The 13025-nt window shown below is 36.0% G+C and overlaps 1 protein-coding gene across 1 annotated transcript; it reads right to left on the minus strand.

The window, feature by feature from the left end:
- Positions 1 to 115: 115 nt before the first annotated feature.
- On the minus strand, positions 116 to 12815 carry TDO2 (tryptophan 2,3-dioxygenase). Its single transcript, XM_009565720.2, has 12 exons — positions 12659 to 12815; positions 12171 to 12276; positions 11058 to 11148; positions 9825 to 9895; positions 7933 to 8060; positions 6080 to 6266; positions 4697 to 4804; positions 3627 to 3738; positions 3445 to 3502; positions 2836 to 2915; positions 2141 to 2231; positions 116 to 932 (listed from the first exon to the last, which is right to left on the minus strand). Exons 1-12 carry the CDS (start codon positions 12691 to 12693, stop codon positions 779 to 781), a joined length of 1221 nt encoding a protein of 406 aa, XP_009564015.1. The 5' UTR covers positions 12694 to 12815; the 3' UTR covers positions 116 to 778.
- Positions 12816 to 13025: the final 210 nt, after the last annotated feature.

A 13025-nucleotide genomic window follows, 5' to 3' on the forward strand; every position in this document is an offset into this window, starting at 1 on the left:
ATATATGAATTTTATCCTCATTTCAATGATACTTTCAATAAAAAAAAATTTAAATGCCTGTCATGATGTTGTTTGAACTTTTATCCTTGCTTTAGAAGAAGCCTTAACAAAAGAAGAGCTTTAAATACCACTTTATTTGAAGTGCAAAGTAGGTACTTATTTATATCTGCTATTCTTAAGAGTAAGTATTTCTGCTGAAGGTATTTACATTCACATGTAACAACACATAGATAGCAACATGATTCCTGATGTGTGTAAAAGTTCAAGAGGCTTGAGTGTCTGTAGACTCAAGACTTAATAGTTTTTTTTAATCTAGCTTTTGAAACTCTTAAACAGAAATTCCTTTTGAAATTCTGTTAGAGCTCAAATACCAGTTTTGTTCTGAAAGTAATGAGACTAATTATGTCCTCAGCTAGAAGTAGTAAAATTACTAGAAACCATGAGCCAAACAAATACACAAATATGTACAAGTAAGACATGATGATAATTGTATGTAAGTTGCTCGCTCTCCCTAGATGTAGGTTTTAAGAAGCCAACTAAAAGTTAAATTAGTCGTTGGGTTGAATTGGGGTATCGTTTTAGTTTTAATATAGGCTAACTCAATACAGATTATTTTTTATACAAACAATTAAACTTCTTCCGTAAGCCGATCTTGCTATCACATAAATATATATTTACACACACACACTGTGTGAGAATAGCAGTGCTATTTGAGGGGTAGCACCACTGGGGCTGGAAGTCCTGAAGTTCTTTACAGCAGGCAGTCTAGAAAGGCAGGCTAGTCAGAGTCGTCACTACTAAAATAGGAGCTGTCACAGTATTCTGCCGTGTAAAGGAATTTATGAATGGTTGGGTTCATCTTTGGTATCCAGTGTCTTGGCACTAGAAACGTTGAAAGATTGAACAAATCCACGAACACCTTGTATCTGTCACTGAAAAAGATAATAGGAACAATTAATACTGTAATGCTGAAACAGAAGGCTGTAATTTCAAAATCCTCAGGAATCATTACATCGCTTTTATTTATTTAGTAAGGTTTCTGCACTAACCCTCCTCTTGAATATTCCAGAGTAAAACTCCAGTCCTGACTGTTTCTAGGGTACAGCAGCTGAGACTTAAAAGGAAGTGTGGTTGATACAGTCACATCTTTCTGAAAATGCAGAGCATGTAGGCTATAATCTCCAGACCTCTGCTCTTGTAGTAGATATTAAGTAGAATTTATCTAGGAATAATGTTAATCTGAAATTAAGGAAAAGTGAGAAGTCTTGCTGAAAAAATAGTGAACCTCTAATCTTTGAATTCAATGTAACTTATCTGCTTTCCATTCTACCTTTTCTTACAATGGTTGTAGTGGGAATTGTTGCTCACAGCAATACATGGCAGTCACCAGCCACATACAGTTTCTCATTGAAAACAAACATCAAAGAAGGCCATCTTAGAGGATGTTTGAAATATCCTTGTGCCTTTTGACATAATGTTGCCCAGGACTATAAGGACATAGTTGCAGTTAACGGGCTTCAATTGTCTGACTAGATGAATCCTCAAATTTTGTGTAAAAAAATGTTCTACCTATTCAGAGAGTCTGTGCTTAGGCCCCAGTCACATTATTTTAAGTTCCTTTTCTGCTTCATCCAACAGGAGACATGTTTCTAGTTGTTGCCTGCACAGCTTGAGAGTATTAATTACTGTCATCTTTAAGAATATATTCAATCCTAAATTGAAATACCTTAGGCTGTACAATTTGAGGTCAAGGAGGTCAAATATACTGTCACCAGTTGCACAGTAGATAGGACTCGCTTGCAGCCTGTATCACCTCATGAACTTGGGCTAGCTTGCACACAAACTAAACAATGCAGGATTGTTGCTATTACAGCAATGCCTAGATCCCTTGACTGAGAATTAAAAATTGCACTTCACAAGAGTGACCAAAATGAGATCTTTTTTGTCCCCAAAGGCTTGGAATTTGTATATGTCAACCCAATAAGTAAATGTACAACAACAACTAGGAGGAAATGCTAGAGTACCAAAAGGGAAACAACAGCCCTATGGCCTCCTGTGAACCGTCTGAAATCTGTCTCCTGGCATTACAGTATCTATGAACTGCATTATTGCAGGTAATTGTGGAAATGATTATTCTTACCTCACTGTTGAGCGCAAATAGTGGTAGCCTGATGAGCCCCCGGTGCCAGCCTTGCTGCCAATCATTCTGTGCACCATGCAGACATGGTTATCTAAGTAACAGAAAAGAAGGCCATGTCACATGATCAATGTTAAGATATAACCAAAGAGTCACATTAAGGTCCATCACTGAAACATTAAAGATCATGCAGAAATCTTTACAGAGATACAGAGCTATTAGATCTTCAGCAGTGCAGGAGTAATTATGCTTCCTCTTCAGTCAACTAATATAAAATTATTGTTACTACAGAATGAATACACTAATTGTACATTATTATGCTCTGTTAATATAGATTTAATGTATTAATTTATGAATGTCTAGAAAGGGAAGGAGCAGAAGGAATGTTTGCATATGAAGAGATGTCATGACTATCTTTTGGCTGACTTTGGAAAATATACACCTGTTCCTTAAATAAAATAACTTAAAACATGTCATAGAAGTGATCGGTATGCCTATATCGCTAATGATCACAGAAGATGATGTTCATCTTTCCTCATGGCTGAAGGACAAACAAAAAAAAAAGCCATCCCTGAAGGATCATCTCAGTAGGTCAATTCTAACACTCTGGGTATAACTTGTCTAAAAGAGGGTGAAAAAGAACAATTTACTTGAATCTAGAAGAGGGAGCATTACCACAGTCAAAAAGGGAAACTTACATCTCCATTTGGTCATCAGCACATCGATATCCATAAGGGAAGTAAGAAGCTGAAAAGGGACTTGAAAGCGAGGCTCCTCTCTTGGAAAAGAAAGAAAGTGAAAGCAGTGAGACCTCTTGTGATAGGCTGTATTTTTCAAAGTATTGCTTCACCAATGTGTAAAAGTGACTTAACATATTTTTTTCCTAAATCGGTATTGAAATATCAGTAAATATTCTAACAAATGTTTCTCTCACGTAAGTCTTATCCTGTGCCTTTTCCCTCACTTGGAAAAATATTCTAAATCTTTCCAGTAAATTTTGTAGAACAGTTTGAACAAGGCATTTGCCATTTTCAGTCTAAGGAACAGCATCTGGGCAGACATAAACTGGCTGCCCAGCAAGGCCATAACAACCTCCATCCCTGAAGATATTCAAAATTCAACCAGACACAGCTCTGAGCAGCCTAACCTGGCCTTTGAGTTGGATCTGACTAATCTGGGTTTACATGGGAGGTTGAACTACATTACTTTCCAAGGCCCATTTCAACCTAAATAAACCCGTGCAGCTGTCCTTAAACTTCACCTCTCCTCTATCCAGTGAGCGTTAAAAGTAAATCTTCCAACATTACCTGTAGAAGTAGATCATTAAGGCACCCTTCAGTGCTTTATAAGACAGTCTTCTTTCTCCTGTAAAATACAAGTGTCCTTAGTTTGTTAATGATTCTTCTGCAAATCTAATGTTATTTTGTGATTATATGTATGATGTATAAAAAATTAGAAGTGCATATTGACATATATTAATGCAGCCTACCTTTGCTAAGCAGATGTTCATGGCGTTTTTCATCGAATAATGAAAGTAATACATCTTTCTGTTTTTGGAATTCAGATAATAGGTCATCTTTTTCTTCTGAACCAGGTTTGGCCTTTGATATTTAAAACAAAAACAAGTTTTGGAATTCATTAGGGAAAATTAAGTTCTGGACTGACCTATGATGCAACTTCTGTTTTCATGATAAGTTCACATCTAAATTCACATCTTCAATGTAGAAACTGTTCAAGCAAAGTAGATAAATCACTGAGTCACTGTCCTTTGAAAAACACAATTACCATAAACTGTACAATTAAATAGCTATCAACATAATTCAGATGAATGTTCAAACAAAATCACAGCTTATCAGTTTTTGTTTAGGTCTAGAGGCCTTAAAAACATTTAATCTTCATTTTTTGAAGTCTCATTCTTTTAATTTTTTTTCAAGGCAAATAGAGGGCATTCTTGCACAGCTGTGTGTAAGAAAACAGTAAATAAAAACATCTAGACAAGTTAGAAAGTTGTAAACAGTCTTTAGAAGTTAATTATGTTATAGTGCTTTTTCCATTAAAAGATGTACTTAAAGCAATAATATCTTACAATATTCAGAGATTTTCTTGTTCTTATTTGCCTGTGTAATTCAAATGATCACATAGCTGCAGATCGTGACATACTGTTAAACAGAAATCGGCCGTTTATAGTGACAGTCCATACAGCTCACAAGCCCAAACTTTGTGGAGTTTTACTCTGAAATGTAAATGCATGTACTAACTAAAGGTGAAGTTGTAGTTTCAGTAAAATCAATTTCAGCCCTTCCATTGATAGTATCCCTTTCTTTTTCCAATTAATTAATGCATGTATCACATGTTTTAAACTGTCTTAGATGTCAAATTACAAACTTCTACAGATTTCCTGGAAAAGTTTTCAATTTTCTCTGCTTCTTGCAGAAAAAAACTGCTAAAGATTACATGAAGTGAGTGAGAAATTATGATTGGGCCAAAAGTCAGATTGACATTAGGATGTCACTTGCCAGCTATCATTGCTTATAGCTGGATCAAGAGTACATTATATACCTGCACCAAGGCAAATTCCTCTTCTAGACCTTTTAAAACATTCACTTGAAATTGTCCCCAGAAATCAAATCCTTCTGCATTGAGTCCTGGCGTTCTTTCCAGCCATGCCTTTAATAACAATAACAACAACAACAACATTATTTGTTCAAATATTAATAATGCAAGCATATTACCTTAGATTTACAAGATATAGCAACATAAATTATACTACTACTGTTGCTCTGGTTTAATATCTCATAGAGGTACTTGTTGCTGGAGTGAGCACGTCCATATAGATTCATACCTGTATAATGGTGCTGTACAAACACACTCACAGGTTCTAAGTTAAATGACCAGTGTTGGAAGGCAAAAGCTGTCTCATTCTAAGAATATCTTTAAAACCAGTGCCCTTGGAGATACAGAAAAACACTGATTCCATATCTGATTCCATATATATAGGATGATTGTAAAGATAAAACTTGGAAAGAATATAATAGAACCTTCTACTTGTACAGTGGGGTTTTATCATGTCAGACAGGGTGAATCCTGATCAAGCAGTCTGTCATTAGCTTACACCAAAATATGTGATAATAGAAGACACAAATTTACTTGGCAGTTAGCAAAGCTTTCTGAATTTCCTTTTAACAATAGGAATGAAAATGGGAGGGGGGGGAAATTAAGAATGTTTACTGTCAAACTCCTTTTAGAGATCACTTAATTTAGCTCCTCGTCTGAAAGATAAGAGCATGAAGTCTAATGAATCAAGAAAAGCTAGACAAATTTCTTAGGCGTTTTGTATCAGATGTCATAGACAAATGCCTAGGGATTATATGAGTGGATGCTCTTATTGAGGTTTTTGCTGCCTTATTCTTTAGGAAGTTATGTTAATTTTGCATATGAAAATGACAGGCGTGTTAGAGAAATTACTGTGAGTCATCCATAACTTTGAGACAGTCATTAAATCAAGGTAAGTGATTATTAAACATTTCTTTAACATCTTTTCTCCTTTCTATTTTAGGTAGTCATTTTTCCTTTTTTTTTTTTTTTTAACCTTCCTAACAGCCATCGTTAAAAGTAGAAATACTTAAGTTTTATTCTAAAAAGGGCATATGGTCATGAAAAACAATGCAAATGAAACAGTACATTAATATTCTTAGCTCTTACTTCTACAGTGCAGTTTACCAACTTAACAGTCAGACTACCCTGACAAGTGGAAATGCTATAAAAAATCAAATAATTTACTACTGAATAACCAAATTTTGTATGAAAGAGAGTAACGGTCCAGAACATGAGTGACAGAAATTACCAGCATGCTTGCTTCTCTAAAGGAAGAATTGTCACTGACACCAATAAAGGATCTCGTTGGGAGATGAGGAAAGCAAGGTCTTAGACAGACATTTTTACCTCCACAAGTTGCAGTAGTGTTGGTTCTTGCTCTGATTTAAGCAGTAGTTCATAATCCTGTCCCTTGAAGTTGTCACGATAATGCCTTCTATTATAGGGGACTCTTAGACTTTGGGGAACACCAATTTTGTTCTCTAGCAAGCGAAACTGTAGGCTCTGAAAGCCTGAGGCTGGGCTTAGGTAGTATCTTTGGGAACAGAAGAAATGAAGATAGAAAAATACAGGATATTATTTTACAGTGATGGGGTTATCTGGTTCTCAACAAAATTAAAAAATACATATTTCACATTTGAAGAATATCAATAGATATCTGAGCATTTTTTATATGATTGCAACTAAGAAAAGGAAAAAATATTTTAATAAAACTACTGTGTATGTATAACATATTCTAATTTTCTAGCTATACATTGCTTGTGCATACACAGATATACACACACTTAGGTTTGTACAGTGTTTTAAAATGGCAGCTTTGTGTGTGTGATGTACAGGAGGAAATTAGCAAATGCTATTTCTTTTCCTGACAGAATAAGGAGCTTTACCCCAAACAGCTATTATAAAAATTTCCACACTGTTAAAGTGCCAACGAATAGGCTTATTATACAGAATAATTGCTATGTATACAATAGAACAACATTCAGAAAAACATTTAGTAGGTTTCATTTAAGGGATTCATTCTTTAATAGGATTCTTTCAGAGTTAAATTGTATGACCGTGCTGGAAAAAAAATGATTCCTACAAGTAATCTAAAATCCTACATTGCTAGATAATTGTGATGCACTTTGAATTGCAAATAGAAGATTTCACTCAAACGAATCATTGATTTGATCTCATGTTTGCTTATCAAATGACAGTACATCGTTGAAAAGCAGAAGCAAGAATGCATCTCAATGGATGATTAGCCCGTGGATTTGCCCTGCTGTAGTTAATGCTAGACAATGCAGATGTTTCGAACTTGCAAAAGAAATAAAATGGTAATTTCATGTGCTCTTTAGTTAGGAAACATTAAAGGACAGAAAGGAAAGAGTACTAAAACAGTGCAGAAGTGGATGGGATGCTGGATAGCACTGAGGTCATAAGTCAGATGGGTCAGTGATAGAAACAGAACAAGAACAGGAAAGCAGACGGTGGGTGAAGCCATCACACATGGTAGTGGTAGGACATAGCAGAAGTAGGGGGAGAGATAGAAATGCCATAAGAAAAGTGAAGCAAGCCAAGGGATCCCAAAGAAAGCCTGGGCAGAAGGCAGAAGAGCTACCAACCACTGGCCCAGCAACATCTTATGCAGCTACTGGAGAGCAGAAGTTATTGGGGAGAAAAAGAAGAGACAGCAATGCTTTTCTCAGCCATTTGGAGCCTCCAGCACTGCAGACCCACTAAAAACATGAAGCAAGGAAACACTAAGCAAACCAAGACAGCTGAAATATCTATTTGATAACCTATGGAGATTGCATTTCTTTCACCCAAGCCTTCTATGTTTTGCCTTAGAATATGGCTGCAACTGTGCGGTGGCAAGTTTCAAGTAAACTGATAATGGAATCATGAGCTATTTGTATTGTTTCTATTTTTTTAACTTTTTACTCTGAGACCATTAAGCAGCACCACACATAAACATCAACAATTGACTCTTCTTTGCAGAGCATGCTGGACTCACACTCAACTTCTTAATTGACCCTTGGACTCTGACCTCAAGGTTGTTTCTTTAAGGGATGTGACCCTTGGACTCTAACGTCAAGGTTGTCTCTCTAAGGTATGCTCTCAGCTTGCTGAATGAGGCTTCCAGGGTACATGCAGAATTCACCATCAATTTTAAGGACGGGAATTACCAGCTCATGGATTACTATGGATGAATTTACCTGAAATCAAAGAAGTCCAATGCAGTCATAGTTTCCAAAACTGAGAACTGTTCTACAAGTAATTTCAGAATCATTGAAATTCTGTTCATTCTAGTAATAACCTTCAGCATGTTCCTCTCATCTCGTACCTGCAGAAAAAATAAATATTATAACCAGACAGAATAGTGTTCTCTTTATATCCTACGTATTTATTGCAGGTCTTTTCACTGTTGTACATCACTATAGATCCAATTCTTTACACCTGAAATCCACAGCAGCAGCACTTCATATTGAGTAGAGAATCCTGGTTTTAGCTGAAAACTGAAAATATAATTTTCAAAGACTGAACTCTGTTTTTCTCTGACTGATGATACATTACAACTAGGCCAATATATAGGATTCTTTTATTTTGTACATTTTTGACCAAAATAGAAATTAAATTTGACCACAAGAAATTAAATTCTAGACCAAAATAATTTATATCATGATCATTTTTAATTATTACAATACAATTTTAATGATGTATAGTATAATGTGATTAAAATAGAAAGCATTTCTATAATCATTTCTATTATTGTGAAGAACAGGTCATAAGAGAGGTGTGGAAAATACTTAAAAGTTAAGAAGCAGCATAATGTAAGAGGTACATCAGGAGAGCACATCTAAAAAGATATTCATGAGAGATGTGTATTAGCAAGCAGAGGAAAACAGAGAAGACTGCATCTGATGGGAAATAGAAAATATTAAATGGAAACCACAAAAGCTGTCTTCTGGGTAGGTCGAACACTGCCTGAAGAGGAGTCAGCTGAAATTCCTGTTAGTTTCAAAAGGATTTAACTTCTCTCTAGGACCTAAGATGCAACTAGAAAATATCAAACTACAAAAATGTAAGATGATAACCATTTCCTTAATGCCTGGCTGCGTACTGAATCTTAAACCTGACATTTCAAATTCTGATTATAAGCAAAATTTCATTTTTCAGAAAAATCAATAATGAAAAATTATTCTGCTTAAAAACTTATTTTTATCAGTTATAATTTGATATAATGTTCAACTGTAAAGCAAACAAATCTATTAATGTGGAGGATGAGAGACAATATTGTCATTGGACACAATCATAAAAAGGTTCTTTCTTTCAGAATGGTCTAGTTTCAAATTTTCTTTGTGCACGTGTGCTCATGATTTTATTCACGGTATTTCTCAAATTACATGCAGTCAGCCTTTTTCTGTGGATGTAGTATCAGTTCAGGAGTTTTCCTTTGTTATCTAGTATTATGAGGTGTGTTTAGCTTTGGACAAATATTTAGAGATGATCAAAATATTCCTGTTGTTCTGAATTATTCTGCAATTTTCAGAAGTTCTCATACAATTGAACAAGGCTTTTGATTATTTCTTTTCTGTTGGATTTATTAATGCACAACTACTGAAAAGAGTTTTTTTTCCTTTGTGTAACAGATGGAAGCATATAGTATGTAGACTTCAAAAATTAAACAAAGGCAAAAATGACTTTTCAACATAAAAATACCCGTGAGACCTCTGGTTTTCAGTTTCTGAGCACACTTTTTCTGCAGTAGACAATTCACAAGTTAAGTTTCTGCAGTTATACAACAGTAGTGGGAAAGTATGAGAGCATTTTGGCCAATTAAATTGGTCTTGGAGAGTGAGCTATGCAAAATGCAGGCTTCGGGAGGAAGTAAGATTTTGCAGATCAAATTTCTGTTCTATCGGGATATAAAAGCCACTTAGCCAAATTTCCTTGCTGTTTTTTGTTTATGTTTTGAGGGGGTGGGTGTCTGTTATTAAAAAAGAGGACATGTTGCTTTAGTAAAAACAGAACCTATCAGGCTGAGAGACAGAGGCAAGAGAAATAGAGGGCTGCATTTTCCCAAAATTAATATTTGCTCTTAACTTACATGGCCATTTTGAAAGATCACCCGCACAGAGTCCATTTCCCACAGAATCTGCTTAAACCAAAGTTCATAAGCTACAAGAGGAAAGGTACCGTTAACATTAATTTCATCATTACTTTGCTTTCTCATCATAGCATTGAAGAACTAAAATTCTTACATTTTGATTTGAAATGAATGGTCTACCTTTACAATGCCGGTGAAAAACATGCTGATACACAAACATGTTACCTGTTACAATATGCTGTCCTTTACCTAAACTATTACATGAAATAGTCTAGCATTGAGAATGTTAGCAATTTTTATAAAGTTTTATATAACTTCTTCTGCAGTTACTAATGTCAGATGTTTGATGAAGGGAATGTTCAATACAAAAGCAGGAAAGAGGAAAATCTAGATCTGATGCTCCAAGGAAAGCTAACTCCAGAGCTGCTTACAATCTTTATTTCAGCTACATGTTTCCTGTCAATAACAGGAAAATATCATCAGGCCAGTGCCTGCCAAAAACATAGATATTAGGAATAAAGGAGTGCCTAACCAGTGTGCTGGCTTCTAGAGAGCTGCTAGATGATTAAAATTGGATTGAAGTTTCAGAGAAGGCAGAACTCAACTCACAAAATTTGCTTACAATAAGCTGCATAGCAACCTATTATTCAGATGGGGAATGAGTTTCACCACCTTCATTTCTCTAGAAACAGAGCCATCCCAATCATGGTTTGCCATATTCAAAGGTTGTACTTAGAGCTTCTTAGGCATAAAGTTGACTGTATAGAGGGATATATACAAGGGTCTAGGACAACTCTCCGTGGCCAACTCACTGCAGGATATCTCTACGTGACCAACTCTCCATGGAGGAAACTCTACACAGGGTGCTCCAAGTACCTAGCAAGGAGTGGTCTGTCAGATGCTGCCTTTCCTCCTACCCAGCACATGCTGAGCTCCACAAAGCCCTTGAACACTGGCAAGGGCTCTTGCCAGGTACTTGAGGATCTCCGTGTAGAGCTGTCCACACAGACAGAGACTTGTAGAGTTGCTCCAGAGAGTTGTCCCGTGGAAAGCTGACTGCCACAGAGTTGTCCCTTTCCGTACATATGAATATAAATGCAGATAAAAGACAGAGCAATTGTAGTGATTGTGTCTAAAATGAGAACAAATTGTGTATCGCATGCTTCAGCATTTAATAAATACCCATGGCAAAAATGCTGGGTCGCCAACACTGCACTCCTCACAAGTATTTACCTTGATGTGTCACAATGAAAAGATGCTCATCATGTATTTTTTTTCCTTTCTTCTCACTTTGAAGTTCTTGAGCATTCAGTATTTTGTTCAGCTTTAAAAAAAAAAAAAAGACTTCTGTAAACCTCTCAATTCTGTTGTTAGCAATGATAGTCCTACTGTGTGAAGGTAATATTTAAGGATAATATTAAAATATATAATAGGCTCCATATTCCAGGTTGTATAAGGGGTTAGGCTGAATGGTCTTAGGTGTCACTTTCATTCTTAATTTTTTAAAGAATCTTACCTAAAATGGAACATTTCGGAACCTCAGTTAGTAAAGTTTGGAAAATCATTTAAAATCCTATGTAATTATGCAATAAAATATCTGCACAAGAGCTTTGATTTGAGGCTGTACAAGTTATTGCAGTTCTGCAGTTACTAATTTTTTTACTAAATCAAATTTACAATCTAATCATAGCTATTTTAAAAGAAATCTTTGCAAGATTCCACATAGTATCACAGTGTGTCAACAAATCAGTCTTCTGTTCAAAAGAACAGAGTAATTTCTCAGCTTCAGTTCATGCTGTCAACAAAAAAAACCCAAAAACGAACCCCCCAAAAAACCCAACACCCCCTGCCCCAAATTCTTTTATTACTTACAGCTTTTTATTCTTATTTTTTACTTATTTCTTTAAGATTTTTAGTTGTCGCAGGGTTTTTAGTTTGTTTGTTTGCTTTTTTTTCCCCCCTCCATATTTTTCAAGCTAAATATTCTGCACTTCTATGCAACAATTCAAGGAAGTTGCACATGGCCTAATGAAGTGGAGAATTTGCCAAAGAAAAACCAAAGAAAGCCTTTTGTGGTACACTACTTTACAGTTTAGGTTTACCTGTACAACCACTACAAAACCCCTCAAAATGCCCAGGTTCTCTGCAGTTTGAGAAGCCATCTCATGATCCAGCTGCACTGTCTCAGTTGAGATCTGTGACTACACATGGAGAGCTCGGGTGGACAAAGGGCACTCGGACACCTCTCTTAGTGACTGGCTGACTCCTGGAACCAGCATCAGTTGCAGGTCCTGGCTCAAGTCTTGAGAGCAATCAGGGCATTAAACATAAAAACCTTAAACTTACTTGTAGGTAGTCTCCATAGACAAGTCCACCTTTGCTGGCTTTATTTATCCCTTCTTGTGATTTGTCATGTTTTTCATCTTCCAAAGATAGGTTGCTAAAATTAAACCTAAGAAGAAAATTAAGTAAATATATAAACTGTTTAATTAAAGAACTGTGAATATATATATACACCTACCTTTTTACTAACTGATGCGTTTACAATTCAAGCAATGCTTTGTTTTGAGAAACTGAAACACTAAAGCAGGCTTTTGAGAAAAAAAGGTACAGCTGAAATACCTCATCACAATAACAGCTGGTAGCATTATATCTAGTCCATCAAATAACAAGTGCTCAGACAAGTCTTTGTACAATCTCTTTTCCTTTATCAACACCCACAGCTGTCTATGTGTTTATAATCATCAATTCCTCTCTGAGCTTTCATATTTTACATTAATATTATATCATTTGAACTGATGTTATGAAGCAAAACACAGGGACGAGAGACTCACAGGTAATTGTTCCCTGCGAAGGGGCATCCACTCATAATTCCAGGATCCAAACCTGCTGAGCTGCACACCAGGAAATATACTCCGCTAGTGTTCTGAAATCCGCTGCAGCTGCCTTATATGTAACTTTATGTCACCACCTAGGCCAGCCCCCAAATTCTCCTCCTTAGCCCTCAAGCCCATCCTCACTATTCGATAATTACAGAAACTATCAGTACAAAGGTCAATAAGTTCATGTGTTGTTGGCTCTCCAGGTTTGGGGTTTTTTTTCAAATAGTCAGAACAGGAATAACCGGCAGTGTTGCATTTTCCCTTGGCACACAATTTTGTGCTTTTACCATAAAGTTTCTACCAGCTTCTTCTTTTGGGG

Source organism: Cuculus canorus, chromosome 4 (genome assembly GCF_017976375.1).
Source record: "Cuculus canorus isolate bCucCan1 chromosome 4, bCucCan1.pri, whole genome shotgun sequence".
Taxonomy (NCBI): Eukaryota; Metazoa; Chordata; class Aves; order Cuculiformes; family Cuculidae; genus Cuculus; species Cuculus canorus.